This window comes from Erithacus rubecula (assembly GCF_903797595.1).
Source record: "Erithacus rubecula genome assembly, chromosome: 10".
In the NCBI taxonomy this organism is placed as follows: Eukaryota; Metazoa; Chordata; class Aves; order Passeriformes; family Muscicapidae; genus Erithacus; species Erithacus rubecula.
In genome coordinates, this window is record NC_136662.1 from 7,111,073 (window position 1) to 7,138,467 (window position 27,395).

Sequence of the window (27,395 nt, forward strand, 5' to 3'; positions counted from 1 at the left end):
GGCCGGGCAGCGCAGGCGCCGGGCGGAGCGGCGGCGGCGGAGGCCCCGCGCCGGGTAAACAGCGGGTGATTGCCGGGAATCCCCGGCCCTCAGGTACCGCGGGCGGCCGGTGGGGCTGCGGGCGGGGCGGGCGCCGCTGGCCTGCTCGGTGTCGGGGCGGGGAGCGGCTGCGGGCTGAGCGTCTCGGCGGAGCGCGGGGTCGGGTGAAGGGGGCGAAGGCGGGGCAGGAGCGCGCGGAGCCGCTTTTCCCGTTGCTCTGTGGGCTCCTGCAGCGCTCGGCGGCAGTGCCGGGCCGGGCCGGGCCGCAGCGGGGCCTGGCGCCTGGCGGAGCCGCACCGAGGGCACCAGGCCCTGGCGCCAGGCAGAGCGGGAATGTCCCTGCAGGGCTGGCCAGGGTGAGCTCTGTGTGACGGTCGTGCTGGCCCCTTTGTGAAAAAATACTGAAAACCGAAGTTCAGCGCGTAGGAACGTTAGCATTGGCAGTAGTCCTCCATGGAAGCGCTGCCTGCACCCTTGGGAGCAGGGTCTCTGAGGGAGCGCGGGTACCCCTCTCAGAGAGGGAACAAAGGGTGGTGGAGCGGCAGGTGTTGTGGCCATGCCTTTCTTAAAACAGTGCAGCCAAGGGGAACTAAGCCAAAGGAGTGACCCAAAATGTGACCGAAACCTGAACGTTACTCCGTTAACTCGAAAATGGGTATCACACCCAACGCGTGCTAATGAAGCAAGATGTGTACATGCTTTACATGCACGGCTAAAGTCACGCAGACTTCACCTAAACATGAAATGTCATCAACTGAAACTCCACCTTTTACCCTCCCACAAAAAAAACCAATATAAATATAGGTTGAGAGGGGCGGGGGTCAGAGGAGACTCCACCTTTGTATCTGGGACTGTCCCGGGCCGTGCCTCTCCTCCCCCCCAGGAGTGAGTGCCCGTCGGGTAAGGCTCCAGCACCGCCTGCTCCCCCAGGGAATCCGGAGAGTTTGCCATTGTGCTTTTAAGGGTTTTCCACTGTAACGTATTTTCTGTCGGTTTATTGCTCATATTTTGTGTGTGTTTATCGCTGACAGTCCAGCGTTTCTGTTGCTCGGCAGATTACAGTGTTTTGCACCTAAGGGTTGTTGAACACTTCCAGGCCAGGAGAACTGGACCAGACTCACGGTGTGTCTGTCATGCCGTTTGTCAGTCTGTGATTGTGGTAATTCTTACTGAATGTGACTGGACTCACAGTGCTGAGCTGGCTCTGTACTTCCCTTTTCACTGCTAAATTTGCCATCCCTCAGAATCAAAGCACAGCCATCCCCAGCCCCTCTGGTATCTGAGGAACAGCTGAAATGCAAGGGAAGTTTTTCTGCTAAATCTTCTTAATGTGACAGAAAAGTTTGTTTTACTGTTAACACAATGCTCTTGTGGTGAAGAGTGCTGGAGTTCTGCACTGTTTTATCATATTTAGCAATGCTGAACTCTGCTATGCCTGGTGATAACAAAGTCAGGGGTATTTGTTGGGGGTTGGGTTTCTTTCTTTTTTACTTACAGAATTTTTTCCCATAAGTTGCTAGGAAAGTGACTATTGTACTTATGGGTACTTAAGAAAAACGAGAGGGGCCAAGGTCGAGAAAGGAGTGTAGCATTTGGTTACATTTCATTTTCTCTGGGAGTTTGAGAGGGGGGGGATACTGCTGGATCCTGGGGCAAGTAAAGGACCAGGCTGGGGGCTGCTGCTCTCTCTGGGCTCTCTCCTGCCTTCCTTAGCAGACACCTGTCTTTCAAACCAAGACAGCATTGATCCACTCATATAATACAGTTTAATTGTGTATATTGCCAGCATTTTCCTTGGGAAAAAGTATGGAAATGAATTTAAACCTGCTTAATGGAAAACTGAGTTATTAAAAAGCTCCTCTTTAGTTTTTTTTTCATGTAAGGTTGTTTCATTTTTTTTTCTCATACAGCTTGTTACACCCTGACCTAAATACCTGAATTTCTTGTTATATTCAGTGATACAGGATGCTGTTTCCTTTGGTATTGTGTGCAGTTATGCTGATAGGGAGCTGTAAAATTCAAGAAGATGAATGGATTGACCCCACGGATATGCTCAATTATGATGCAGCATCAGGAACAATGAGAAGACCTTATAAGGTAGAAAAAGAAAGGGTGTGTGTCTCTCCCAAAAAGCTAAATGCTATTGGAAGGTTACTTTTAAGTGGTGACAGTAGATAATGATAGCAGTACGATGTTTTTAAGGGTTTATTATGTTGTATTTGAATGCATACACAGAAAAGTCTTTGTGTTCATGGTTAAAATTGCAAGGGAAAAAATTGTGTAATTACTTCAGGATCTTTCTCTGGTGAGCTTCTGTTGCACTCACATCAAGTCATATCAAGCAGGGTGTTTTGTGTTTTCACAGGTGGTGCTTGATTTATGCAGATTATGGCACCACCAGGTGCAGGTTACTGCTCTGAGAAATATTGGGTTAAGCAACTCTTGATAGTGTTAAGTATCTTGAAAATCAAGCTCCTAACTGATAGAAGTTGGGAGAGTTCATTATTGTATTTTATTTTAATTAACCAGTTTCCCAGCAATATGAACTAGTTTCCCATTTCTCGTCTGGGACTATTGTGAAAGTCAGTGGTGTTTTGTAATGCTGGGCCTCAGTTTTCAGAAGGAAGATCAGAATAGGAATCGAGTGCTTTACTTTTTAATGATTCATTAACATTGAAGAGAAGTAGGAAAAAATTTAGTTTTAACAAGATGAATTGCCTCTGTCTTGTATGAGGAGTGGACTCTACACCATGAGATGCATGTTGCTTATCTTGTGCACACATGGCACAGTAAACTGGAGGTGGTTGTAAGGGAATCTTTGACTTTTGCCATTATTCAGCTTTCAAGTTTGGTTTTACAGTCTCAAGTAATACTGTTTAAACACTACCGAACATAATTTTCTGAAGCTTAAAAGATGCAGAGTGCTTTATTGCTCTCTGCAGCTTTCCTCATCAACCTCCAGCTTCTCTAAGTCCACTTGATAGTCATTAGCATCCTTAAGATCCAGCAGCAGGCTTTGGATCCTGGAGCCCAACTCCTTTGGCCTTTATAAAAAAAAATAGTAGCTTTATTGCTGTCTTGTGCAAAAATAGAGCTACATCTTAAGTGAAAAAATTATTACTTTATGTTAGTCCCTCTTCTCATGATTTCTTGTCTGCTCTGCAGAGAGTTTTTAGGTGGGCAGGTGTGTGGGCTGCTCAAGCTCTCAAAAACCAAACTTTATTTCAGCATGAGCTCTCCAACTAATTTGCTGTTGTGCTTCTTCTTGGAGACTTCTCTGTGTGCAGACCTGGTTGTGTAGAGGCAGCACTGCTCAGACTGGATCTGAGTAATGAACAGAAAACAGAGTGCTCTGGAGTGGAGAGAGGCAGGCAGCCCAAAATGGGGTTTGTGTTTACATGCAAGTGTGGCTGGTGGTGTGGCCAGCTGGACTGGGAATGTGCCTGGCTGGAAACTGCCCCTTTGCCTCCTGAGTCAGTTTTTAGCCAGTGCTATTATCTAATCTAATGCACTCTGTGGATCACCAACACTCAAAGGAGGGGAAAGGGCAAGTGGGGGAGGACAGGGTAGACCTCACCTTTTGAAGGCAACATGCATTTAGATAAACTCAAAGCAATTGTCCATCTGGAGCCTAAAATAACAGCATAGAGGTAGCTGGGGTGTCAGTGGAGAGTATTAGCAGCAAAGATGTGTACTCAGTTTTTAGCTCCTTTGCTCCTTCTAAAGTATTGTGACTGTAGAAGTGTAACAGTTGGTCATATTCTTGCATTCTAAAAATATGTTTTTCTTCTGTAATTTTAGCCAAGCTATCATGATTCTGAGGAAAAGGCTGTGGATGATTCAGTCAGTACTGAAATCTCAAGTTGTTCCATGGTAATAGATTCCTTGCAACACAAGGTTTGTTCTTCAGAATATTTTTCAGTGTTTAATAGTTTGTGCTTTCTGATGATGCTCTTCTGGATAGTATCAAAACAGGTGCATTACTGACATAATTTATGCTTTATGGAGTGGGAACCTCTAGGCAGAGAAGAGACTGGAAGTGGTTTCAATTTATTTTCAGGTTGTTGTTCTGCCTACAAAGGTCTATTTCCTGATGTGTAACAAGATCGATAGGAACTAGGTGCTCCTGTCCAGTGTCAACAGGTTAAAGGTGTGGTGCTGATGTTACCCCATGCTGTTCTCAGTGTTCAGTCCTGTATGATTTTAAGGGGTGTGTTGTGGGCACAAAGGGGCCAGGGTAATGTGCAGAGCTGCAGCTCTCAGGTGCTGCTGTCAGATCCCCTCCCAGGATGTGGGGATGCTTGTGTGGCTACTGGGGCCTCAGTGCCCTCAGCCATTAGGATACCCAATGGGATATGGGTCATTTTAATGTTGTTTTAGTTACTTAGAATTTTTGGCAGTTCCCTCTTTTTTTTTTTTTCCCTTGATGCAAACTTAAAATGTAAGGAGATCCAGATGTTTACATTTGTTTCTAGCCTTACTGAGGTCAGGATTTGAATATTACTATTATGTGAAATCTCCAGTGCTGGCCAGTCCCATTGAAAGTAATATCTTCAGTAACTGCACATGCTTTTTATCTGATATACTAACCATGGAATCACTGCTAAACTAAAGAAATGTGCCCCTGTTAATCCTGAGTTGAATGTGTTGGAGATTTTTCTCTCCTATGAAGAAGCTGGTTTGAGCAAAGTGAATAAAGGTGTCTTTTGCACAATTGCAGATTGCAGAGTGTGAGAAGAGGAATGCCAAATCACATGAGAGCCGTAGCTTTTATATTTTTAAGCGATACTTGAATAAGATTTTAAATGAAGCTGGAAAACTTGGCCTTGTAAGTATTTGAACAGTCACTTTAAAAAATACTTAACTAAAATGAATTCATATTACTGCTTTATGTGGTTTTCACAGTTAGAAAGCATTGAGTAATTATGCTGGTGTACTTGAAATGAAATGTTGGGAACTGAATGGCAAAGGAAAAGATGATAGAAGTATGTGCATCCAGCACTGCTGAGGAGACACAATTGTCATTTGATCTGTAAAGCACCCAAAGGAAGAGCTTGTGACTTCAGTGTATCTAAACATTTGTTGCCAGAATGCAGCTATTGGAACACCCTGTTCTGATCACAATAATGGTTGGAAACTGGAAGGAGCCAGATCTGGGTTGTTTGTTGTAGACTTTTAGGGCCTGTATTGTAGGTCTGCCACATTAACCTGCAGAGGGTGAAAGCAAGGACAGATAACCTGGGAGGAATACAGAGAGATTCCAAACAGGGACAGTCTGCTTCAGAAGGGTGCTGGTACAGAATGAATATGATCAGGCTTTGGCCTATGGATGCATTTCTATTTCCAAAGAAGCAGCTTTTAACCATTGTTTTGCTTTGCTTTGAATTCAGCCTGAGGAAAATGTGGACCATGTCCATTATGATGCTGAGATCATTCTTACAAGACAGACATATTTGGAGATCCTCAGGTTTGTCAATGAGGAAGCCTGGCAGCCAGGTGCCCTGGATGAGGCATTGAGTGATATTTTGATCAATTTTAAACACCACAATGAGCAAGCCTGGCGGTGGAGATTTGAAGATGCCTTTGGAATTGACCTATATAATCTGTTTTTGGTAAGAGAATAAAGTTTGATTATTGGTTTTAATTGCTGTTTTCTTCAGTTTCTCTGTGCTAGTCAATTAATATTACCATTTTAACTCCACAGATACAGCAATTCTTTCCATCATACTTTCAGTGAGTCACCTTTTTGTGGTTGCTGAAGGATGTGTTTGCTTGAAGAAGGAATTCAAGCTTTTTATTCCTGTGGTCATCTGTTCTCCTTGTAGCTTTGGTTTGGGGCTTTTTTCTGCTGTGCTTTTTTTTTTTTTCCTTTTCTATCTGTGCTGCCAGATTCATTATGCTCTAGCTCTTTCTTACCACTGACACCTCATGTGTTATAGATCTTCCAGGTTTCTCTCTTGTTCATGTAATTGTTGAAGCTGTTGGCTTCTCCAAGAGTTGGAATATATACTGAAGCAAGTATATATTTGAACATCTATAGGTCAGAGGCAAATTTTGTGGAAAAAATTGTATAGTGTGGGAGAGAAGAGTAGTATGGCTATAGGAATTACAAAGTGCTAAGCTGAGGATCTCCAATAAGCTGAAGCTTTCTGAATAAATCTCTGGAATTCAAAATATGCCGATGTTTTATGCTGACATAATCTTGCAAGTAGCCTGTCTAGGTATGAGTGGTCTCTGGAAGCCAGATGACAAAAGCAGGCTGATAGGGGTCCTTAGGTGGAAGGACACTGTGGAGTGCTTCTCTGAAGTCTTGCTGCTGGTCCCCAGACTATAACTTTGTCTCTTTACCAAAGTGCAGGCGTTGGCAGCAGCTGTTCTGTGGTTCATAGCAGGCACAAACAGAGCACTGACTGACACCAATTTGATAATTTAGAAGTGTGGTCGCTAGTGTAGCAAACATCCTAAGGAAGAAATAACTAAATATCATAAGAAACAAATGAGCAACTGCAATGTAAGGCTGTGACAGGAATGAGTATTAGTACTGGCATAAAACTGTTCTGCCTTGTGTGCTGCTCAGATGGGCTGTGGGAGCAAGGAAAAACTTCTCAGCTATTCTGTGTAATTGACATTAGTAAAAACAAGAGTTGGAAGTTTCTTCATGTGTACTGTCAGTAAGGCTGGAGAGTTCCAAATGTGGGTCAAAATGCTTTCCTCTTTTTTTTTTTCAGCTACTCTTGTGCTTGGTGTGCATTGTAACCGTAATAACTGCAGAACTCTGGACACGTGTTCTTTGGTTGGTTCAGCTGAAACGTTTTATATTATTAAATTTTTTCATCAGCTTTGGATGGAATTGGGTTTATTTGTTTAAGGTAAGTTGTGTAATCTTAATGGCTTTTTGGCTTAGAACTTTACAGTTATGAGGGAGTTAAGGTTGTTTAGGTCCTTTGGTTGGTTTACATATGGCTTTTAATTAACTGCAAAATAAAAAAAGGGATAAACATTTTCTTTTGCATGTTGATGAGTGTGTTAGGGGTAAAGAACAAAAGAAACCCTGACAACTTTATCCTGCTGTAGAGCTGCACAAAACTGAGAGAGCACTAGAATTCTAATTTCACTATGTGGGCAAGGCACACGCGACCTCTGAGTAAAGCAGCTTGGTAGAAAGTTATACAGAAATATACTCTGAGGAGTTTTTTACTTAAGATTCACTGGTTGAAACTGTGTTTGATGTGATAGACAGATAAATGCCTCATTAATGGTGATTGAGTGGCTGATGGTACAATAGTATCAGTTTTATTGAGGAGGAATTTAAACTACCCAACCAAAGCCCAGCCACAAAATCTGCCCTGACATCCTGTCAATCAGGGTTGAACTGCAGCTTGTCAGACCCAGGGAGAGCAGAGTGCAGGAGAGTGGGATGGCTCTGGCATGGGGGTGGAATGCCATGCAGATGGCTTGGGCTGAGCAGTGAAGAATGTTGGTTGTGCAACAGATGATTTGACTGATTTTTTTCTGGTTTGATTATCAGTTGCAAACTGTAAGCCAAAGCTGTAATAAATATGGGTATTTCTGATGGGATTATTTGAAAATAGGATGTTTTAACTAATAGTGACAGCTGTTTCTCTATTCCAGAAACATTTTAGGGAAAGATGTCATCAGTTTACTTTTGCCTTGAACTTGTATCTTTGAATATTGGAGCCTGGTCCTTTGGCAATTCAGGCTCCTTTTGGAGAATAACTTGGAGGTAGCCATTATCTCAGGGGTTTTATCCATTCCTAGGGAGTTCTTGGAATTTAACTCCATTAAATTGTTTAGGTAGTAAACTTTTCTAAATATATATTACATGGGGAATTGTGGTTACAAGGGGACAATGGGGAAATTCTCACTTATGTGGGGAACTCTAAAGGCTGCTGAGAACAAGCACGGATGGCTGAGGAGCAGCACTCCTGGCTGCAGGCACTCAGTCCATGTTTGCTCCCTGCTGTCCCTGCAGAAGGCCTTTGCTCAGCACCAGGCAGAGATTGCCAAGATGGGGCAGTTTGATGATGTCTGTGCAGAGAAGCTGGACTGGAAGGGAAGTCTCTTTGGTAAGTTCTTGTCTTGGTACTTTGCAGTAGTAGTTAAGGTCACAGAGTATCAATTCATAGTATCCCAGGATACTCAGCTTTCTTCATGGATAGTACAGGGAATTTCCTTCAATACATGATAATGTGATTTTACCCTTTTTCTATCCCTTAAGATTGTTTTCTAGGCCTTGGGAGGAGAGCTGATCACAGCACTGTACTTGGGGTATGTCATGGTGTTACTTCTTTTCCTTGTAACTTGCCTGTGTTTCCCCAGCCACTATCCCCAGCACCATTCAGTGCCATTTACCAAAGACAGGCAGACAGAGTTCAGGACAAGGGTTTTTTTCATGTCTCAGGCCTGTGAGTACAGTGGATTTCAGGAATTAGATCTGTAATTGTTTAATCAGGTGTTACTATTTTACAGAGACAGCTGATTTTTTATTAGCTGTTATTTCTATCCAGTGCTGTAGCAGGTACATGAAGTGTAGCAACTCTTAGAGTGTTTGTTTTGATCTTCACTGTGTAATTTCTTGGCTCTGTTCTGTTTTTGATACATGTCAATGGTTTATGTTCTCACTGCAGTAAAACCAAACTGCAAAAACAATGACGTCATGAATCACTTGTTTATAATGTAAAAGTTCCCTTAAGAAATAAGACTTCTGCTTGTAGCTAAAACAGACCCTTGTGTCTAGCAAGCAAAGTAGAGGATTTCAGTGTCCCTGCAGACTGGCAGATGAGCAATAACAGAATGATGCTGCATCAGTAGTTGTGAATATGGTGTGCAAGTTCAGTTTCCACAGCTGAGACTTTTTTCCCTGAGGCTTCTGGAGACTGATCTCACCTAAAGAGCTTTCTTGATTATGCGTGGGGAGACTTCAGGTTCTTCTCCTTCTTTCCAACCCTTCCTGCTATAAGCTGTATTGCCTAGCCAATTTCAGATGTGTAGAAATAAAATCTGTTTTGAACTATATCTAGAAGAGTTCTCTTCCATCTGTAAATGAAATGCTTCTTTCTGTATTGCTGCTGTGTCACAAAATGTATTTTTAAGAAGTAGTAAAAATATGTCTGTGCTTTGACTTCAGAATGGCTTAGAAGTGCATGGACATTTCGGGATGATCCCTGTCAGAAGTATTATGAAACTCTGCTTGTAAATCCTGTTTTGCTGGTTCCACCAACAAAGGTATGACCCGAGCCCAAAGGGACTGTTCATGGTGTTTGCTTCTGTGACAACACTGCTTTTCTGTTCATTTTTCTAGGCCTTGGCAATAACTTTCACCCACTTTGTAACTGAGCCTTTGAAGCATGTAGGACAGGGTATTGGTGAATTCATCAAGGCACTTATGAAGGAGATGCCGGTAATTCTGCAGGTTCCAGTGCTCATTATCATGGCTCTGGCTGTCCTGGTTTGTATAAATTCATCTTACATTTAAAAGCTTAGTTTTATTTTTTAAATAGTAAAATGTTGTTATATTTAAGTATTATCTATTATATTACTTATTTTACAACTGAACAGGTTTCTTAGCACGAAGAAATTACTTCTGCAAGGGAATTTTTTCTTGACAAGGGCTTCATACTACAGTTGGTCTAGGAATTGAAAGAGCCAAGTTTTGTATTCAAATTGCATTCTTCTCCCACTTCCCAAGTAGTATATAGTAGCATTAAACTGCTTAAAATCTTAAGACTCTCTGACGGTTTATTGAGCCTTAGTTCCCATTTCTTCTTTGAGTCATTGCATTGTGATGCATGTAATTGGCATTTAACACAAAAGCATTGAGTTAGAGCCTTAAACGTCTTTAATATTAATTTTAAGTACCAACAGTGAACTGCATCCAGCCTGGCAGTCCCTGCAGTGTGGTTAGACTGCAGAAGGCTTGAGCTGGAACTGTTCTCTTCACCTGAGCTCTTCCTTCAGGGGCTTTCAGATATATGACAAGAAACCTGTGTGAAAAATATAGGCTACAGGTATTTGGTGTGCTGCTCAGTTTGGGGTTTTTTTCCTCTCCCCCAGGTATTTTGCTACGGTGCAGGATCATCAGTGTCTGCATTAAGATACTTAATGTCTTCTCAGAGGAGAAGTCTTCCTCCACCTGCCAGTGAGCAGGAGCAAATAGGCTTTGGGCAGTACGATGGGAGGACAGTAGAAGAGTATTATGTGCAGAGGCATCAGTATGTCCCCAGAGGCCACCAGGACAGAGGGGATGCTTCCACGAGGCCTCTGCCCCCAGGGAGAGCGAGCAATGGCAGCAGGAGCCCGGACACGGCGCACGGCAGCGACGAGCTGGATGCACAGGTACCAGAGTCCTGCCACAGGGACCACTGACCCAGATCTGGGGGCAGAGGAGCTAAGAAGTGCACGTTCCCCTATGGAACAGTTTGATAGAGGTGTCTTGGATGTGTTTCTTCTGGAAAAATATCTTGCAATGGCTGACTGTGGCAGGAAACTACTGAAGTAAAACTCTTGATAGTAAAGTTTTGAGATCAGTATGTATGTCAGCCTGGGCAATCAGGATAACCCACAGAAGAAACGTGGAGGAAAAAAGCAGTAATGACTTCCCTGTAAACTACAGAAAATTCAAAACAAGACTTATACTCTATATTGGGCTGATTTACATGGTCTGTTTCCTGAGGGGGAAAAAAAAAACCCTTTGTCATTCTTTGGGTGAGCCCTGCCCCTTGAGCTGGGATGCACTTGAAACAATAGATGATGTCACTTTTGATTGCTTAGTTAATAGATAATTTTTTTTTTTTGTTTTGCAGAACAGGTCATACACCGAATCTGAAGTTCGACTTGAAACTCTCAAAGCTGAAAACTTTACTGAAGAAGCTGCAATGAAACAGCAAAAACAGGAGACAGACAAAGCAGAGGGAGAGACTGGAGGAAACAGTGACCCTAATAAAAACCTAGAAGGGAAAAGTTCTGCTGTGGAACCATGTGAAGAGAAGAAAGAGAATGTTTTACATAACTCCCAGGAAAGAGACTAAGGAAGACCCAGGCTCTGCTGTAAGTTTTGTCTTAAGTTTACTTGTCATGTACTTGTAATTCTGCTCTCATTCTCAAATGCAGAAGAGAGAACATAAGCAAGCTGATGTTAGGAAGGGTTGTAAAATCAGGGAGAGTGAGCACATGCACTGTGTCTAGAATCTGAAATAAAGGTGTTAAGTTAGATGATACAGCTTTAAGTGGCCAAAAACCCCAGGCTTCTGGAGTGTTGCTGCTTGTTGGAAATCAGGTTTGTTTAAAAAGTTTTGAGTAATTCCCATAATGCTAATTCCCAGCTCAGATGTCTCGGGTATTAGGGTTTATGTTCTTTAAAATCAGTTTGCTTCTTGTCAGTTTGGTTTTAGGACAGCTTATGGATTTCCTCCTGGTGTAATGATTTGCAGGGAGTGACAACCTGATGTTTTTGCAGGTGTTTTTTAGGCAGTTTTAGCTGAACAGGACCAGGAGCTACCCTGGGGATGGACATTGCAGTGGTTGTTCCCCAGAACTCCCCCTGCCCAGCTCATCCTTAGCCAGAGCAGGAGAGGAGCTGAGGTCAGGTACAGGAAGCAGCTCTTGTGCAGTTCCTGTGTGTGACACTGGAAACTGGGGTGCTGCAGGAACTGGCCCAGGCCCATGGGCATTAGTGCCCCGTGCCCACCACCCCTGTGATTCCTGCTGCATGGGGCATGCACCACACAAGCTCTAGAGTAGCACGAGCAGCTGTTTCTTGAAAGTAAGTACTTCTTGAAAACTTTGTTCTGAATTTAATGTAGGAAACAGTTAACTAAATATTACCAAAAAAAAAAACCCATCACGTTTGAAAAAACTGGTTTTTATTATTTAAAACTATGGTTTAATTTTTTAATAGAAATCATTTCTTCCAAACTGTGTTTCTGTAAAGAGACTAAAGACTGAAGCTATTTCTCCTTTTTTTAAAATTATTATTTTTTAAAAAAGTATAAAAGAAAACAGAACTTTTTGTCAGGTGGTACAAATCATGGGGAAAAAAATCAAGTTTTCTTTAAAAAGAACATAAAAATTCAAGTCTTACACTAGATTGCGACAGTGGTAGAATCCACTCATGAGCAATAAAAGAACTGATAGAGAAAAAAATCATCATAATTTTGATATACTAGAGGCAATTAAGGAGACAGTACCAGTACCTCAGACACTGCTCTGAAAGCAGCTGTCAACTGCAAGAGCAGGGGCAGTTCTGTAACTACTGCTCACCAGTGTGATGCTGCTGCTATTTCTGTGAAAAATCAGGAGAAAGGAGACAAAGCTGCTAATTGTAGTCATCTTAAAAAAGGCAAGTGTGCTTTTCCAGCAAACCAGAATGAATCCCTAGGATGCTGCTGTACAGTACGTGCCTCTGGGGTCTTCAGCTGGAATTGGGTCCCTTTATAGCTGAGGGCAAGTGGACTCTCTGTTCATCCATTCTCTTGGCTTGTGAGCGCAGAATCAGGCTGAAAAAATCCTCATCTGGCACAGTGGGGCCTTTGGCAGCTCCTGGAGGAGCACATCTTTGATCATCCAGTCTGGAACCCTACAGACAGACCAACAATAAAAGCTGCATATTTACAGGAAGATATGGAGTAAGTGAGCAATACCAACTGAAAAAAACTACCAAAAGCTTTTGGTATCAGCTTTAAACTAGAAGAGAGATTTAATTTGTAAATCTTGTTTCAAGTTAAACTTGCTAAATGAAATTAAGAGTCCAAGTGTAACTAAAATGGTTCCTCAGACCCACTTGTCTCCATGTGTCTGAAAATTACTCCCCCAGTTCAATTCTTTGACATATTGCAAAATGAGATTTAAGTGGTTTTAGTTCAGAAGGGGAATTTTTAGCATTTGTACGGGGTGTTTCTGGTCTCACCAGGAAGTATGGTTGTCTTCCTTTCCTTACGCAGGGACTAAAAAACAGCTGCAGTGGTGTGAGATTTGGGAAGGCATTCCTGGAGGCCCCTTGCCCCTCACTGTGCAGCTGGGTACAGTGTAACACCGAGGTTACAGAGCAGGACCAAACGCTGCTGGGCTGGGCTCTGCTCCTCGCACAGCCTCCAGGCTGGGGCGGGGTGTTCACAGGAGCAGGCTGCCACTGGAGGGCCCTCAGGCCACAAGAGGAAAAGGAGACACAAAGGCTCAAAGGCAGCAACCCTTGTGTGCTTGTTTAAAGCAGTAGTGTCTGTCCTGATCAGAGGAAATTAAATATTTCTCCATTCCTAAAACAGTATTTCTAGATTCTTTGCTTGACTCACAGAAGGAAACAGACAAGCTGCTACACCAGAACATGGTATTTTAGAAGGCTGATGAACAGAGTCAATTCCAGGTGCTGCTTTCTCACCCAGGCTACCATACTTACTGACCTCTGCAGAACTAAATATCTGAATTTTGTATTTTGGGCTGCTTATCAACCCATCAGACAAACCAGCAAGTCTTTCTAGTTCTTTTTGGTCTAATTGGTTAATGCACATGCTCTAACTGAAAATCAGTCACCTCACTTGTATATTGCTATAAACTATCATTTAAACTTAGTCTCATGGGAATGATGACCAATCTTACCACCAAAACCTGGATACTGAATTCTTTCAGTTTGGTAAGTTAGGATTGTTTGTGTATCAGGTGCCCTCCTCAGCAAGCCAGGTCTAAACACTTAAAACCATTCTACACACTCCTTGCAATTGCCTCACTTGATTTTCTTCACTTTTTGAGTATTTCTTACTTCTAATAGTTACTGTGGTACAAATACCCAAATTACACTGACAAGACACTAGATAATTAAAAAACCCAACTTTTGTGCTCTTATGTTCTTCCTTGTGTGCCGTACCAGTGTGTACCTTAAAGCGCATGGTAAGGGCGGTGGCTCCCCTGCAGGAGTGCAGTAGCAGGAGGCACAGGGCACCCCCAGAGGCAGAAGCTGAGGCAGTCAGTGGTTGCTGAGGCTCACCTGGCATTTGATGAGGATGTCGAAGAAGTCGTCATCCAGGTCCCTGCTGCCGCTGGCCACCAGGTGGCCCAGCAGGGCGGGGCCCCCGCGCGGGCGCAGCCGCAGCCCGGGCAGCTGGCTGAAGCTGGCGCGCTGGTCATCCAGCCGGCGGCTCTGCGAGCTCGCCAGCAGCTCCAGGAACTCGTCCGTGTGCGGGGACACCACCGACGTGGAAAAGGCTGCCCAGGACACACACAGCAAGTTCAGTTAGCCTAGCAGTGAATTCACTGCTCTAGTGACTCTTGCATGCAAATACAGAATTGACTTTTTAACAATTACATTTTATCATCGTTTTAGGTGGGGTAGAGGATGTTGCCACTGAAGCAGCTGGGAGTCTGTTTTTCTCCTGGAAGCAGCACCTCTGATCATCCATCCTGTTACTCTGGAACCGACTCAGCAGATCAAAGAACCCTTCGTCTGCCATCGTCTCACGACTGCTCTTCTGAAAAGGAGAAGATTTAGGGTGTTTGACCTTAGAGTGCCTACAGCCTACAGCTGTGACAACTGCATCAGAGTTTCAGTCCAGTGATACATATTTTCGTATCTGAAATTTATTAAATAATTTTTTTAGTCAACCATTTCTATAGCCAGAGATTTATCACAGGAGGAGATGCTAATGCTAGGGCAGCATTTTGAAGAGTGAAATAGATTAGAAATGTTCATTCTCTGAAAGGGAAGAAACAGTGCTCTGATCATGGTAAAATGAGAGTTATTCCTCCTCAGCCACTAGTCCAACAAAACCCCAAATGCCCATGAGAGGAAAAAGAAACAAGAGCAGCAATGAACAGTTGCCATTGTCTCCCCAGGTCTACGACCAAATGCCTCAGTTATTTTATTTGACTCGTCTCAAGAGTGTAGTAACATAAAAAGTATGTCCAAAATACCTCCCACAGCCTGAATCAGAAAAACTAGATTTTGTTAACTTTGGAGGAGTGGGGTCTAGAGGAGACTTAGAAATAAAAATTATTTGCTAAGCTCTAACTTTAAAAATCCACCACAAGTAAAATATTTCAGTAGTAGGAAAATCTGAAAGCTGGCACCACCCCTGAGAGAGCTGTAGAATGACAGATTCTGCATCAGTTTAGAGCCACAGTGTTTAAATCAAGTTAAACCAAGCAGGACAGCTGCAGGAAGGTGTTTTCCACAATTCTGATCACACGAAGATGAGTAAAGGCCATGGTCTCCACAGCTCACCACACCTACCCTCTGAGAGTTTGGAAGTCGATGATCAATGGAATTACTGGCATCCTGCAAAACTTTGGAGGTGGTGCCATTTTTGTACTTTTTGCCTTTTAGTCGATTTACAAAATGAAGTTTTGCTGAAGTTTTGGCAACCAGGGGTTTCTGTTTTGCAAGAATCTCACTGTTCCAGTTTGGAACCTAAGAAAACAAGAGTCAGGAAATAAAGCCTTCTGATTTGATTTACCAGTACTGTTTCTTCTTATGTGCTGCTGCTTTTCCTCCCCAAAATGAGGGAGCTTTACCCTATTTTGTTCTTGCAGCTGCAAGGATGTGGTTATGAGGCCTGAGCTGCTGTTAGCAGGTTAGTGCTGTTACTGGTCAGTCTGAGAATTGAATACAGTGCTGACTTCAGCTGTACTGACTGTACACATGCTTTGAGATTTTGTTAATGAACATGACAGGCTTTTCCTCACTTCAAGAGATTGGAATTAGATATCCCAGTGTGGAGGGAAAAACACCAATTTCAGCCTGCCACTGAGTCATTTATGCAGCACTGCCAGTCCACTGTTGAAAGGCAGAATGTGAAGGAAATCTCTCATAGACTGACAAGGATTTTAATTGGGAAGTCCCATCACCAAGAGATTTCTGAGCTTGGGGGAAGTTGTTGGGCCTGTGACTCAGTTGTAACATTTCTGAAATAGCATCCTTACTCAAGATGGAGGTTGAAGCTTCTGATGATTTGGAAGTTGGTCAAAATCTCAAAGTGAAAAACACAGCATGTACTTTAAGTGCCTATAAAATTACTGTAACCAAAGAAAAAGTGTTCAGAAGACCTAAGCTAAAACTTAGGAATTTTATTCTGATTTACTTTCATGCTGTAACCTCAACCCATCTCTATAAAGAGATGAAAGAATTCCTTTGATGCTCATTACAGAACCCCATTCTTTCTCACTTGTGCAGACTAAAGCAAGCTTCCCACCAGCCATTACCTGTCACACTGTTACCTACATGACAGAATTATTATTTGTTAGTATTGTTAGACCTGCTGTTATGGAGCTTCTATGATCCACTAAATTAAAAAGGGAGGCAAATGGCAGATTAGCACACCCACAGAAATGTTTCACTGCAATCTCTGCTGCAGAACAGAAAGAAGCAAAGTGCCAACCTTTTCTGGTGTTAATTTCATAAGTTCCATGTTTTCCATACTGTAACGGCGTCCTCTTGGTCTGCCACCTTCAGGAGACAAATTCATCTTTGTATTATTACAGTTTATGGTGTCACTTGCAAAGCTATGGCTGTACTCATCTAAGGCCCAGACACAGACAATTAGAAGACACAAAGAAACTAAGCAGTAACTTGTAATTTACAATATAAAGCCTCCAGAAAAGGAGGTGCTGAAGGGGTCCAATAATGCAAGAACCTTTTTAGCTGCTGGGGAGAAAACCAAACAAACTTTCATACTCAACCATGGTCAGTAAAGTCTCAAACAAGAGACTCTTTTTGAAGTTCTCTGTTGGGAAAGTACTGCAGAAAGAGGCACATACCATTCAAACTGTTTTCCACTGCGTGGCTTTCTGCCATCATGGAGTTATTTGTGCTGTAGCTTAATCCAAGAACCATTTGAAGATCTGAGAGATTAAGTCTGGCAGTGAGTTCTCCACTTCTGTCTCCTACCTTCAAGCAAATAAAATAAGCAGTTGTATTACCTTAACAAATACTTTTATGTGTAAGTGCAAAGCAATCCTTGTCCCTTAGACTTCTGAGAGAAAAAGGCTGCAAGAGTTTTTCTGCTTGGACTGACAACATCTTTTTAAAAAAGTTAACACCTAACAGGTAACATAACAAAGCCTAAAATAATTTCTGCTAGGCTACTAACTTGGAGTCTGTGATGACATTGTGAGTGGTGACACTAGAACTAAGAGCTGACTGTGGTGACAGTGGCTGAAATAACATGGAATCAGCTGTCTCTGGAATCATGCAAGATGCATCCCATGAACACACCTCCATAAAACCTCTGTATGTGAAAGCAAAAACCAACAGCCAACATAGTGGGAGTATGAAAATCATACCTCTCTTGAAATCTCCAGGTGCCTTTCTGCAAAATGGATGGCTTGGTCATGATTTCCCAGAGCAGTATGAGCGTTCCCTAAACTCCAGCAAGCTCTTCCTTCCCCAATTCTGAAAACAACACACATTTGCAATTACATGTCTACCTGCTCAACACCAGAGGTCAGGTTTTCACAGCACTGCCAAAGTAATTTGCTGGGCCAAAAAAATAAAGGCAATTATCAGAGACCATTCTAACACCAACACATTAAATACTGTATTTAAAGGAATGTGATCTGGTTATAAAAAATACAAACAAATTTAATCTAGATGTTTAATTTTTAAGATCACAGCAAACAAGTTAGTCAGTTTTGTAAGCATGGAACATAGTAGAACCTATTTTGCATTTCCTCAGTCTGCATGCCCTATTAGCCCTCCATATTCTGACTTAAAAAGAGTTACTTTTAAATGTTGCAAAAAATTATGGTTGCACCCAACACTGTAAAAAAAGCTTCAGAAACCAGGATTATAATATAAACTTTACTTGCTGTTGTGTTATTCTCTTTTCCCATCCCTTCCTATATTATTAACTTGTGAACAAGCAGAACACAGATTCTTATGAAAGTAGGGTGAATTATTATAATGAACTCATGAAAGATCTGCTTTTCTTTTCCTTAATTTACACAGACATGCTGACAGGAGATGATGTAGAAACAGTCATTCATCAATTTGTCTTTCATCTCAGACTCATTAGCTGAAATACCATTATGAGTAATTTTTGTTTTCAACATGAAGACCAAAGCCCAGCATTGAGGGAATTCACAGTAATGCAGCTGTCACTGGGGAACAATGCCAGTAGAATTGAAGGTAGCAGGATTTGCTCTGAGTGTCACACATACATTTAACAATCTCTTAGGGCTTACTTGTCATGTAGTTCCTGAGCAATCACAAGGTGTTTCAGATGATAATCAATTGCTTTCTCATAGTCCTGGAGCAGAGTGTAGGTGTTCCCCAGGCTGTAGCAGGCCTGTGCTTCCACAGCTCTGTCCTTCAGCTGCCGAGCCAGCTGCAGTGTCCTCCTGCAGGAGAGGGTCAGTCACCTCAGGGGCCCCAGAAACCTCAGAAACTACTGCAAGGAAAAGCTTTCAGAAGTGCACGTGCACTTTAATTTACTGCTTCATTAACAGTTTGTAGGAGTTTCCCTGACAGGCTGCACTGTTTGATACCAGTGTTAAAATACCTACTTTCCCATAAGCATGGGCAGGACAGACCATACTCACCAAGCCAGCCCTGCCCTGCTGGGCAAGAAGAATTTGAGTGCTCAGAGGGATTTGCTCAGTACTGAGGCTTTTTTCCCTAAAATGGGTGTGCTCTGAAATCCCAGTCAGATGCTAATAACACCTATACTACATCTCTGCCAAGCTTTCACTTTCTCAAGTACAGCAGCAACTGCTTAGTGGTGCAGAGATCAAGACAGGTCTGGTTTGAAAATACAGACTGAAGATGTAAATTGATGTTGCATCCTCTCTCAGCTGGTGAGCACACCTGAAGCAGCCACATCTCAGCATAGGAAAGCTACTCTTCTCATTCCAGAACTCACTAACAGCTGAGACAATAATGCCTGCTTCTAGAATAATGGGAATAAATGCCTAGCAGTGGAAAGATGTCTGTCTACAGTACTGCAAAGAATCTATTTAAAGTAGCAAAAGAGTTTAAAAAATAAAAAACATTAATGCTGCCCCTCCCTTATAAGAACTAGAATACTTAAATAACAAAGGAAAAATTTCTTTGCTAACAAATGGAAATTTTTCCAAAGTATATGTTGAAGAGATGTCTGTTTCACAGTGAGCTACAGTACCAGGCACAACAGCAGTGTACAAGATGTAAAAACTGTGTTTATTAGCAGTCACTCACCTGTAATATTCAGCAGCAGTTTCAAATTCCCCCAGGAATATGTAGGCATTTCCAAGGTTGCTGTATGCTCTTCTTTCTGCTGATCTATCACCAAATTCTTTTGCAATTAGGAGACGCTTTAAAATGTGAAATAAGTGCATTAGTTACTGCACTTCATACTTCATAGCATACATTTGCATGCAGAAATACATGAAAAAATTGCACTCTTCAGGTCAATAATGCTTGATAAGAGCAGCCACACTTGAAGTTTGTGCCATTAAGATTTAAAACCTGCATTAAAAAGCTTGCAACAAGATCCAACACAACACATAAACTAAAGATCAGGAGCAACCTGATATTCTGCTAGAACAGAATACATTACTAGCACATTGTTGTACCTGTTCATGGGCTAAAACTGCACTCCTGAAGTTGCCCAGAAGATAGTGTGTGTTTCCCAGATTTCCAAAGGCACGCCCTTGTGCTGCTCTGTCACCCAGCTCTGTCACTATTGACAGGTTTTCCCTGTTTTGGGGGAAAGGGAGAAGGAGAATAGTGACTTTTAAAAGCTTTGACTTTTTTTCTCACAGTCATTCACATAATAGTTTTTTAAATTCTTGCATAAAGGAAAAGGCAGAGGTATTCTTCTTTGGCCTATTTTAATGGCCTTTAAATAACCATAAATCTGAGTAGGAAATACTTCCTGTGAGACACCAAACTCCACTGCATTCTTATTGAAGCCAGTGTGCTCCCCTCTAGTTACACACACAGCTTTAACAAGGTCCTCTTGTCTCAGCCTGGTTTGAAGAGTTGTGCTGGTTTCTAACTAAGGGTTGTCAGGTACAGTGCAAGTGAGGCCATGATAAAAATCAGTGCACTGTCCTGTTGAAAAGACCAAACTGACAGGTGCCTCAGTTCTGCAGAAGCATTCCACAGTTCAGCTCATGGCACTGCAAATCTCCCACATTCTAAGGAGCTACATGATGATATCCTCCCAGCCCCCAACATTTAAAGCTACTACTTACTCATAATACTTTGCAGCTTTTTGTAAAGCGTTTTTCACATCATCTGGAAGTTCCCCTGGATCATGAGTCCCAGCATTAGCTACATTTTTCCCTTTAGAGTGATACACATTTCCCAGATTATACAGTGCTCTTGCTTCTCCAACCTAAACCAGAAGTAAAAGAAGGCATTTAGATTTCATGCTTCAAAGTCTTCTGTCACAACTATTTGTACAATCCACAGATGGGGGAAAAAGTTCCTTAACTACTTGTCAGTACACACTCTGCCCATTCTAAACATGTTACCACCTACCCAGTCACATCCCTCAATCCAACTGTTTTGCATCTACTTTTCAAAGAGCAAGATACATTCTTGAGGTCAATTGCCATTAAATATTAAATTAAAAACAAACAAAACTGCCACAAAATAGGGTAATATTTAACCTGGACCTATAGTCTTCCAGGTACAAACAACTGTATTCCAACTAATAGATTCTTACTGCATAGAAGAAATAACTGAATACTTGCTATTTCCCTTGGAAAGGTGCACACTCCTTACAGTACCACAGGGTTCAGGAATGTGTGTTAGCACTTTACATCCAGATTCCTGCCCAATTCTTACCTTATCATTAAGTTCTCTGGAAATATCCAGATGTCTCTGACAGCAAACAATGGCTTCTTCAAAATTCCCAAGTACCTTTAGGGTGTTGCCCAGATTCCCACTAGCTTTAGCTTCTCCCAGCAGATCTCCAATTGTCCTAAAATTGCAGAAATTAAGTACCCAGAAAAAAGTGTGTAATTTAAACCAAGCAGATGGTCCATGTATGGTAGAGAATGACATGAATTTATGAATAGAGACCACAACCATGTAAATGCACTTGTGTTAATGTTAATCTGAAACACATTCAAACATTGTTCAGTCTCTTGGTTACAGGCATCTCATTCTGTCAGTGCTGTTTGCCTACCTGCTGGTATTCATGGTATTGATCATCTGCTTAACTGTTTTTTTTTTTTAATTCACATCTTTTAGGAAGAGAATAGAGAGAAAATTCTTAAATACTATTTAGAAAGTCCAGCATTACAAAGAGAGGTTTATCTGCATTTGTGTTTTACTTGACCATCTCCTTTTAAGTAAAAGTCTCCTTTTACTTTGCAAGACATTTAACTGTAAGGCTAAAGGCTTACAGACTCCTCTGTAGCTCAAGGTACTACTTCATTTCTAGATTTTAAATGAGACTTAGGCAAGAGACTGCCATACCTAGGGGATAAAACAATAAAACAAGTGCCTCAAGCCACTGCACAGGAACAGGGTAAGGCAGGGGGAAGAATAGATTTATGCCTAAATTGAGATTAAGTATATTATATTCCTTTGTCTTTCATTGGATCTATACAAATCAATAAAAGTCAGATACATAAATAGCATATGAAAGGGATAGGGTTTTAGATTTCACAGTATAATATTATGAGTTTCACACAGATAAAGAGTTCAGTCCAGTAAACAAGAGAGCAGCTTAACAATAAGGAGAACTAGAAACACTGAGTTACAGAAACATGAAAGGGTAAGAACAGGTGGATTTAAAGCAGCCACTTAATTATCCAGAAACCTGGTAAGGCCTCAGTCAGTTTTAGGATTATGGTGCTAGACCAAGTATTAGCTGCCAGGTTAGAGGGCACCCACATGACCTGCCAGGCCCCCCTGGTAGCCCTCTGCTAGCACCACTAATGTTCACTCATTAGCCAGTATTAATAGCAGGGTTTGGCAGGACTGTGAACAGACAGCTGCTCCTATCTACTCGAATGGGATGCCATGGAGCACAATTACCTTGCAAGAGTTAGATCATGGTGATGGTATTCCAAGGCCTTTGCATATTCCTGCAGGTAGAAATAGGCATTGCCCAGCTGGCTGTAAATAGCACTCAGGGTTCGCAGATCTTCAGTCCCAACCTGAACAGCTGCTTCAAAGAAAGACACTCCAGCACGGCAATCTCCTGCCTTGCACAGGCGCTCGCCTTCCAGAGCCAGCTCCAGGCACGAAGCCTCCATCCTGCACCGTGACAGAAAAGGCCAACATCACTCCAACTGCCACTGTCCAGCACCTGAGCTCTGGACAGGGCATTATTTTACTCAGAGAGCTCTCTTTGTTTAGGAGAGGGAATCAGCACCACACTATAACCAATGAGTTTTGCTTTAAAGTACTGCAGAAACTAAGGCTGAAATGGAAATTACAACTTCAACGGGGATGAGCAAAATAACATTTGAACAAACAGTTACAACTTCTTATTTTTTCAGTCTCAGAGAGGAAACCAAAACTGCTTTGCCCATAAGCAGCACCCAAAGGGCTCAAAAACAGTTTTCACCATCTAGATAATTTCAGAAAAGTACCTAGAATCAAGCTATTACTGACAAATACTGGTTCTGAAAAATAGAAGCACTTCACATTTTTAGGGTGATGCCATAGTAACCTGCAAAATGATTCACAGGAAAAAATTAAATTAGAATATATTCTGTGTATCAAAGACTGACTAATCTTCCCCAAGTTGCCTCCTATATAATTCAATACTCATTGGCACTTCATTTCTTAGTAGAATTGCTAGGAAAATTCTCAGTGTAAGAAAAAATATCTAGATTCAATTAATGACAAAATGTGTGTCAATTCAAGTTACTTCACTGGTATACCATTTTGCCAGAACCCACTGGACTATTTTTTATTATTATGAACAAGTAATTGCATAATTCTAAGGTACAAAATACTGCAGTCATGAATGAATTTGTACAATATTACATTTTGAACATGAACAAAGAAGTTGATAGAAAACTACAGTGGTAAGAACCACTCATGTGCATTTTTGCCCCTGTCAGTTCAGGAACACAAAACATAACGTTTCAGTAGGTGCTAACAGTTTTATCCTAAGGGAGGCAGGGGAGAGGAAGATGAGAAAGACAACAGCTCCAGGTCTCGAACTTGAAGCAATATGGTTCACCAGCTTCTTCAGGATACATGGATTTTAAAAAGCTTGCAAAAATGTCAGCTTTTGGTTTTTTTAAGATTTGTTTTCAAAATGAAAACACAGTAAGAGACACTCTGTAATTTTTGAAAAAGTGTATGTTAATACTGCCAAAAGAGTGGACAACCAAATGCTGGCTTGTGCAGAAGTTATTTTAGTGGAAACACCAGATGACACCAGTTTTGACTTGACATTAGTGATAAAGTTTTTAACACATCTGCAATATTTACACTTCTTTATTTTCTTAAATTGGAAAAAAATTAGTTATACAAACTTCTACCCAAATCTGAATAGGAAGGAAATATTTTTGAAAAATCAAATGGCTCCTAAAAGAACTAGAATTGGGATCACAAGCACAATACAAAACACAATCTATTACCATACCTGCTGGTCTTCGACACGCCACAACTTAAGCACAGCGAGATGACAGACATGCTTAACTTCTGCAACCAAAAGCACTGCCTGCTTGGTAGCTGCTAAAGATGCTGACAGCAAAAGAAAACTCCAGCATGAAGTTCTTGCCAAGCCAAACTTCTCAGGTTGGACATCCATAACACATATTTTTAGGTTAAAAAGCATTCCTATTAGCTACAACACACCACCTGGCTCTGACATTGTGCATGTGTCGAATGCAAGACAGGAGAAGGCAGAAATGATTAAGTACAATTAAATACAAGGCAGAAATGATTACACCATCAGCAACTGAAGGTTTAAGACTTAAAACACTTCATTGGGTAATCTTAATCCTATCCAAAGAGGTTCTCTCCGGGCACCTCATGTTAACTGACACGGCCAATTAGAGTGACAGCTAGAAAATCTTAGTGCAGAGATCTGGACCATTACACAGCCACACTCTGGATTTTTAGTTTGAGTGGCTAAAAAGAGCAGAACTTTCACCAAAACGGGTGTGACATCACAGTGAAAATGCTACACCAGACTCTGCCCCCATAAGTGAATTTACTCCATTAAAAAAAACCAAATTAAACTGTGATGCATCAGCCACATAATCAGTGAATTAAAGGCAGTTAGAAAAGGTAAAAGGGCAATACCAGAGAGTGCTGCAGTATGGTAGCTCCCCTAAGAGACTGCATTAATCTAATTTCACACCTACACCAAAAAATGTGTAGGGAAAAATCAGGGAATTTGAAATACAGCCATTTGACTTTGCCACCCTAGACTTGGTAAAACTTATAAAAATGAAAGATATGGGATCTTACATACAGAATACAACTAAGGAGCAAACGGCTTAGACTGATGAAAATCAGTTGTTATTATACAATGTTTAAATTCAACCATAATTACAGGAAGTAAATGAAAATGGGAATTAATAATTGTTTGACTAAAAGAAGGCAAAAATTACACAACTCTAAAGAAGTTGTGTTAACAGGTTGCTAGAATCTGTACAGCAAATTAAAGTTTTAATTCCATTTAGATCCATTCTTTCTGACCTACCATTTCAAAATCTAAATAAGCTATACCAATATAGAACAGAGAAAATTAAATATTTATTTCTACAGTTGCCTGCACTCAATATTTCATTCAGGTTATATAAGAGCTATGAAATCACTCAGTTATTTTAAAAGTTTCCTAGGCTTTTCCACCAAGTACCAAAACTGGATTCAGAAGAGGTCTGATTTTGGTTTGTATTTGTTTTTTCCTCCCCTTTGCTACTTAAAGGACTCTTATGCAAATTAACACCTTTTTTTTTTTTGTGTGTGTTTTTAGGATTTATGTAGGTGTTCTCCACCTGTCTCTACTAATGGTTAAATAGCACTTTGGCAGACTAGATAGGGCCAGGTTATCAATGTTTTAGGAAGTCATTAAATAGTTACAAGGAGAATATGACATTACTTTCTCTGTTCCCTGGGCTGAACTGAATTATTTACTCAACACCCAGTGGGCAAACAAGAGATGCATTGAATCTGCAGAGAGGAGAACAAGCCCCATTCATCTGTGCACTTCTAAAGCAATTCTGTTCCTGCTGAACAGGATAAGGTTCTCTCAGATATTACTGGAAATGCTCACACAGGGCTTCATTTTGTTCTGCTGCCTAGAGCTGCCTGGACCTGTTCTCTGAAAGGCTGGCTGGCATCTCCTGAATAATTTCTCATTTGTAAAACTACCTCATCCTTCCTTATCTAGCCCTCAAAGCTTTTCCTCCTGCCTGGCTCCCCAGGTTTTTTTATTCTTTTCCCCCCCATCCTTTTTCTTCTCTGACCTTTTTCCCATTCTATTTTAAACCTTTAATATTTCTAAGAATATAAACCCTAAGCATACTGCCTCCTTGTTTCTGTCTCCCTCCCTTCAGCTGTTCTTGTCTTACAATAAGGACAAGAAAAGTGGTTAAGAATTAAGGCAGTGGAAGAAGGCAGTAAGACTCACTGATTACTACAATGTCTAAACACAATTTAGTTTTACTCAGTTCAATCCCCACTAAGAGGACTTTTTGCTTTTGAGGGGTAACACAGCTGTCATCAACTTGCCATGAAACATGTTGGTACAAATAACACACCTAGAGACAGAACAACCCCATGGCATCTCTTTAGTTCAGATGCACAGCATCACCAATGCCACAGCATCCTGTGATAAAGCTGATGTGCCATTCCTGACTCCTGCCTTTACTCTTGGCTTCTCCATGTGAGCAGAAACCTCCACAGCAACCACTGCAAACAGCTCCACTGCAGCTCCACTGCAGCACTGCTTCCATCAAACTAGTGATGGTGAGGTAAGAAACAAACAACTCCCACACAAAGAAATGACACTTCTGAATTCTGTGTTCTTTTGTTCCAGTTAAGATAAAATCAGTTAAAAGTTTTTGGTGTATGAATTTAGCAGGCTAAAAGAAGCAAGTTCTACAAATAATCACCCTACAGATCATTTATTCATACAAATGAAGTAACATTAGCATTTTTTTTAGTCACTAAACAATAAAGAAATAAAAAAAATAATTGCCTTCCACCAGCATAAGCATTTTTATAACTGCTAAATTGATACTGATCAACTACTGTGGGGAGAACAAAACACTTGCACAGTCAGAAACAGACCCACAGTACAGCCTTTCCTTAGAGTGAGCCCCAACTTCTTTAAAATCAGTTCTAATGGAATGCCAGAAGGAAAGGAAGAGAAGTCACAGCCAAAAAAGTCTGGGATAATACCTGCAAGTAAATTTTTTTTTTTAAACTGTAACTCTCTCCCCTGTAACTTATAATCTTTTATTTCCTGCACTAAATTTTAAACTCTTAACTAAAATATTTCCAAATTATAATTGTCAAAATCATCACAAAATTCCAAGTTAATATACTGAATTAATCTACAGTTTCTCAGTCTTAGGAAAGTTTAGTATGTTTTTAAATTAAATGTATTTTGTCATCATGTTTTTAAATGGGAATCGGATTATGCTTCTTGCAGAAAAGTTTAATAAGGTCATGAATATGGTTATTGTTGCTATTTTTAATTGGTCTCATTCAAACCTGTACTGAAACACAGCACAAAGCAGTAAGACATTGTGCCCTGACTGTGCCTGCCAAATTTTTTAAAGTTTTTTTTAGCTTGTCAGTTTAAACCAGTCAATTTGCCATGACACATTTTTCATCCATTACTTCTGTAATAGTACCCTGAACAGCTCCTGCTTTTATTCAAGAGTGAGCAAGGATGTGCTGCAATTGTCTGGAGAGGACTGAGAGCATCAGTACTAGCATGGGTCCCTTCAGGAGACACTCAGCATACAGCTACCATGCTTGCACACTTAGGGTCAAAGCCACAGGATAGAGATTTTAGCAAAATAAAGGGAGAAAAGAGTAATTTATAGTTTATTTGCTAATTTTTCTCCTTACTAACCATGAAAAAGCTTCTCCAGCTGGCTGCACTGCTAACCAGGACACTGGACTTGTAGGAAATGAAATGAAGGACTTCTATGAAATGAAATGGAAGAGAAGACCCCTCCAACAGCAATCTAATATTGTCAAAAGGTTGAAAGGATTATTTTTAAGCCATAGCAAGTGCTGCCTTACAAATAAGGTACTGCCTTACTGCTGTTAGCTAGTGAGGGAAAGGCCTCCAAAGGATGACCAGGGTGGGGGGGGGAGGGAGAGCACACAAGAACCACATTTTTATTTCTTTTTAAACAATCATGTCAGTCTCCCTTCCTGCTGAATGAACTGCAAGATTTACCCTTCCAAACACCATGCACTACACAAT

General features: G+C 41.3%; 2 protein-coding genes across 7 annotated transcripts in view; one reads left to right on the plus strand and one right to left on the minus strand.

Moving 5' to 3' along the window:
• On the plus strand, window positions 1–15,506 carry CLCC1 (chloride channel CLIC like 1). 4 transcript variants are annotated; one of them, XM_079313783.1, is made up of 12 exons: window positions 1–93; window positions 1,996–2,136; window positions 3,841–3,936; window positions 4,760–4,867; window positions 5,430–5,651; window positions 6,768–6,908; window positions 8,033–8,126; window positions 9,188–9,285; window positions 9,362–9,508; window positions 10,114–10,395; window positions 10,863–11,106; window positions 14,372–15,506. In XM_079313783.1, exons 2-11 carry the CDS (start codon window positions 2,005–2,007, stop codon window positions 11,085–11,087), a joined length of 1,545 nt encoding a protein of 514 aa, XP_079169909.1. In that variant the 5' UTR covers window positions 1–93; window positions 1,996–2,004; the 3' UTR covers window positions 11,088–11,106; window positions 14,372–15,506. The 4 variants fall into 4 exon arrangements, 3 of the variants coding, with proteins under 3 accessions (XP_079169909.1, XP_079169908.1, XP_079169910.1); XM_079313782.1 differs by lacking the exon at window positions 1–93 and adding an exon at window positions 139–203 and having other exon boundaries at window positions 1,996–2,151; XR_013775281.1 differs by lacking the exon at window positions 1–93 and adding an exon at window positions 11,516–11,821 and having other exon boundaries at window positions 1,949–2,151; window positions 14,372–14,500.
• The window catches only part of GPSM2 (G protein signaling modulator 2), a 26,606-nt gene continuing 11,118 nt past the window's right edge, over window positions 11,908–27,395 (minus strand). For all 3 annotated transcript variants that reach the window (XM_079313780.1, XM_079313779.1, XM_079313781.1), the window contains 13 exons: window positions 22,016–22,237; window positions 20,816–20,951; window positions 20,218–20,360; window positions 19,594–19,717; window positions 19,217–19,332; window positions 18,226–18,381; window positions 17,326–17,434; window positions 16,801–16,930; window positions 16,422–16,489; window positions 15,278–15,454; window positions 14,354–14,516; window positions 14,036–14,253; window positions 11,908–12,634 (listed from right to left, as the gene is read on the minus strand). In XM_079313780.1, coding sequence (XP_079169906.1) covers window positions 12,470–12,634; window positions 14,036–14,253; window positions 14,354–14,516; window positions 15,278–15,454; window positions 16,422–16,489; window positions 16,801–16,930; window positions 17,326–17,434; window positions 18,226–18,381; window positions 19,217–19,332; window positions 19,594–19,717; window positions 20,218–20,360; window positions 20,816–20,951; window positions 22,016–22,236 — 1,926 coding nt within the window. In that variant the 5' untranslated portion in view covers window position 22,237 and the 3' untranslated portion in view covers window positions 11,908–12,469. The remainder of the gene's footprint in view (window positions 12,635–14,035; window positions 14,254–14,353; window positions 14,517–15,277; window positions 15,455–16,421; window positions 16,490–16,800; window positions 16,931–17,325; window positions 17,435–18,225; window positions 18,382–19,216; window positions 19,333–19,593; window positions 19,718–20,217; window positions 20,361–20,815; window positions 20,952–22,015; window positions 22,238–27,395) is intronic.

Excerpts from the sequence above, each read along its gene's own strand:
- CLCC1 (XM_079313782.1), top strand. The coding sequence starts at position 2,005 with ATGCTGTTTCCTTTGGTATTGTGTGCAGTTATGCTGATAGGGAGCTGT. Across the intron at positions 2,152-3,840 it reads ATAAGGTAGAAAAAGAAAGG|CCAAGCTATCATGATTCTGA; the intron begins GTGTGTGTCTCT and ends CTGTAATTTTAG. Across the intron at positions 3,937-4,759 it reads TAGATTCCTTGCAACACAAG|ATTGCAGAGTGTGAGAAGAG; the intron begins GTTTGTTCTTCA and ends GCACAATTGCAG.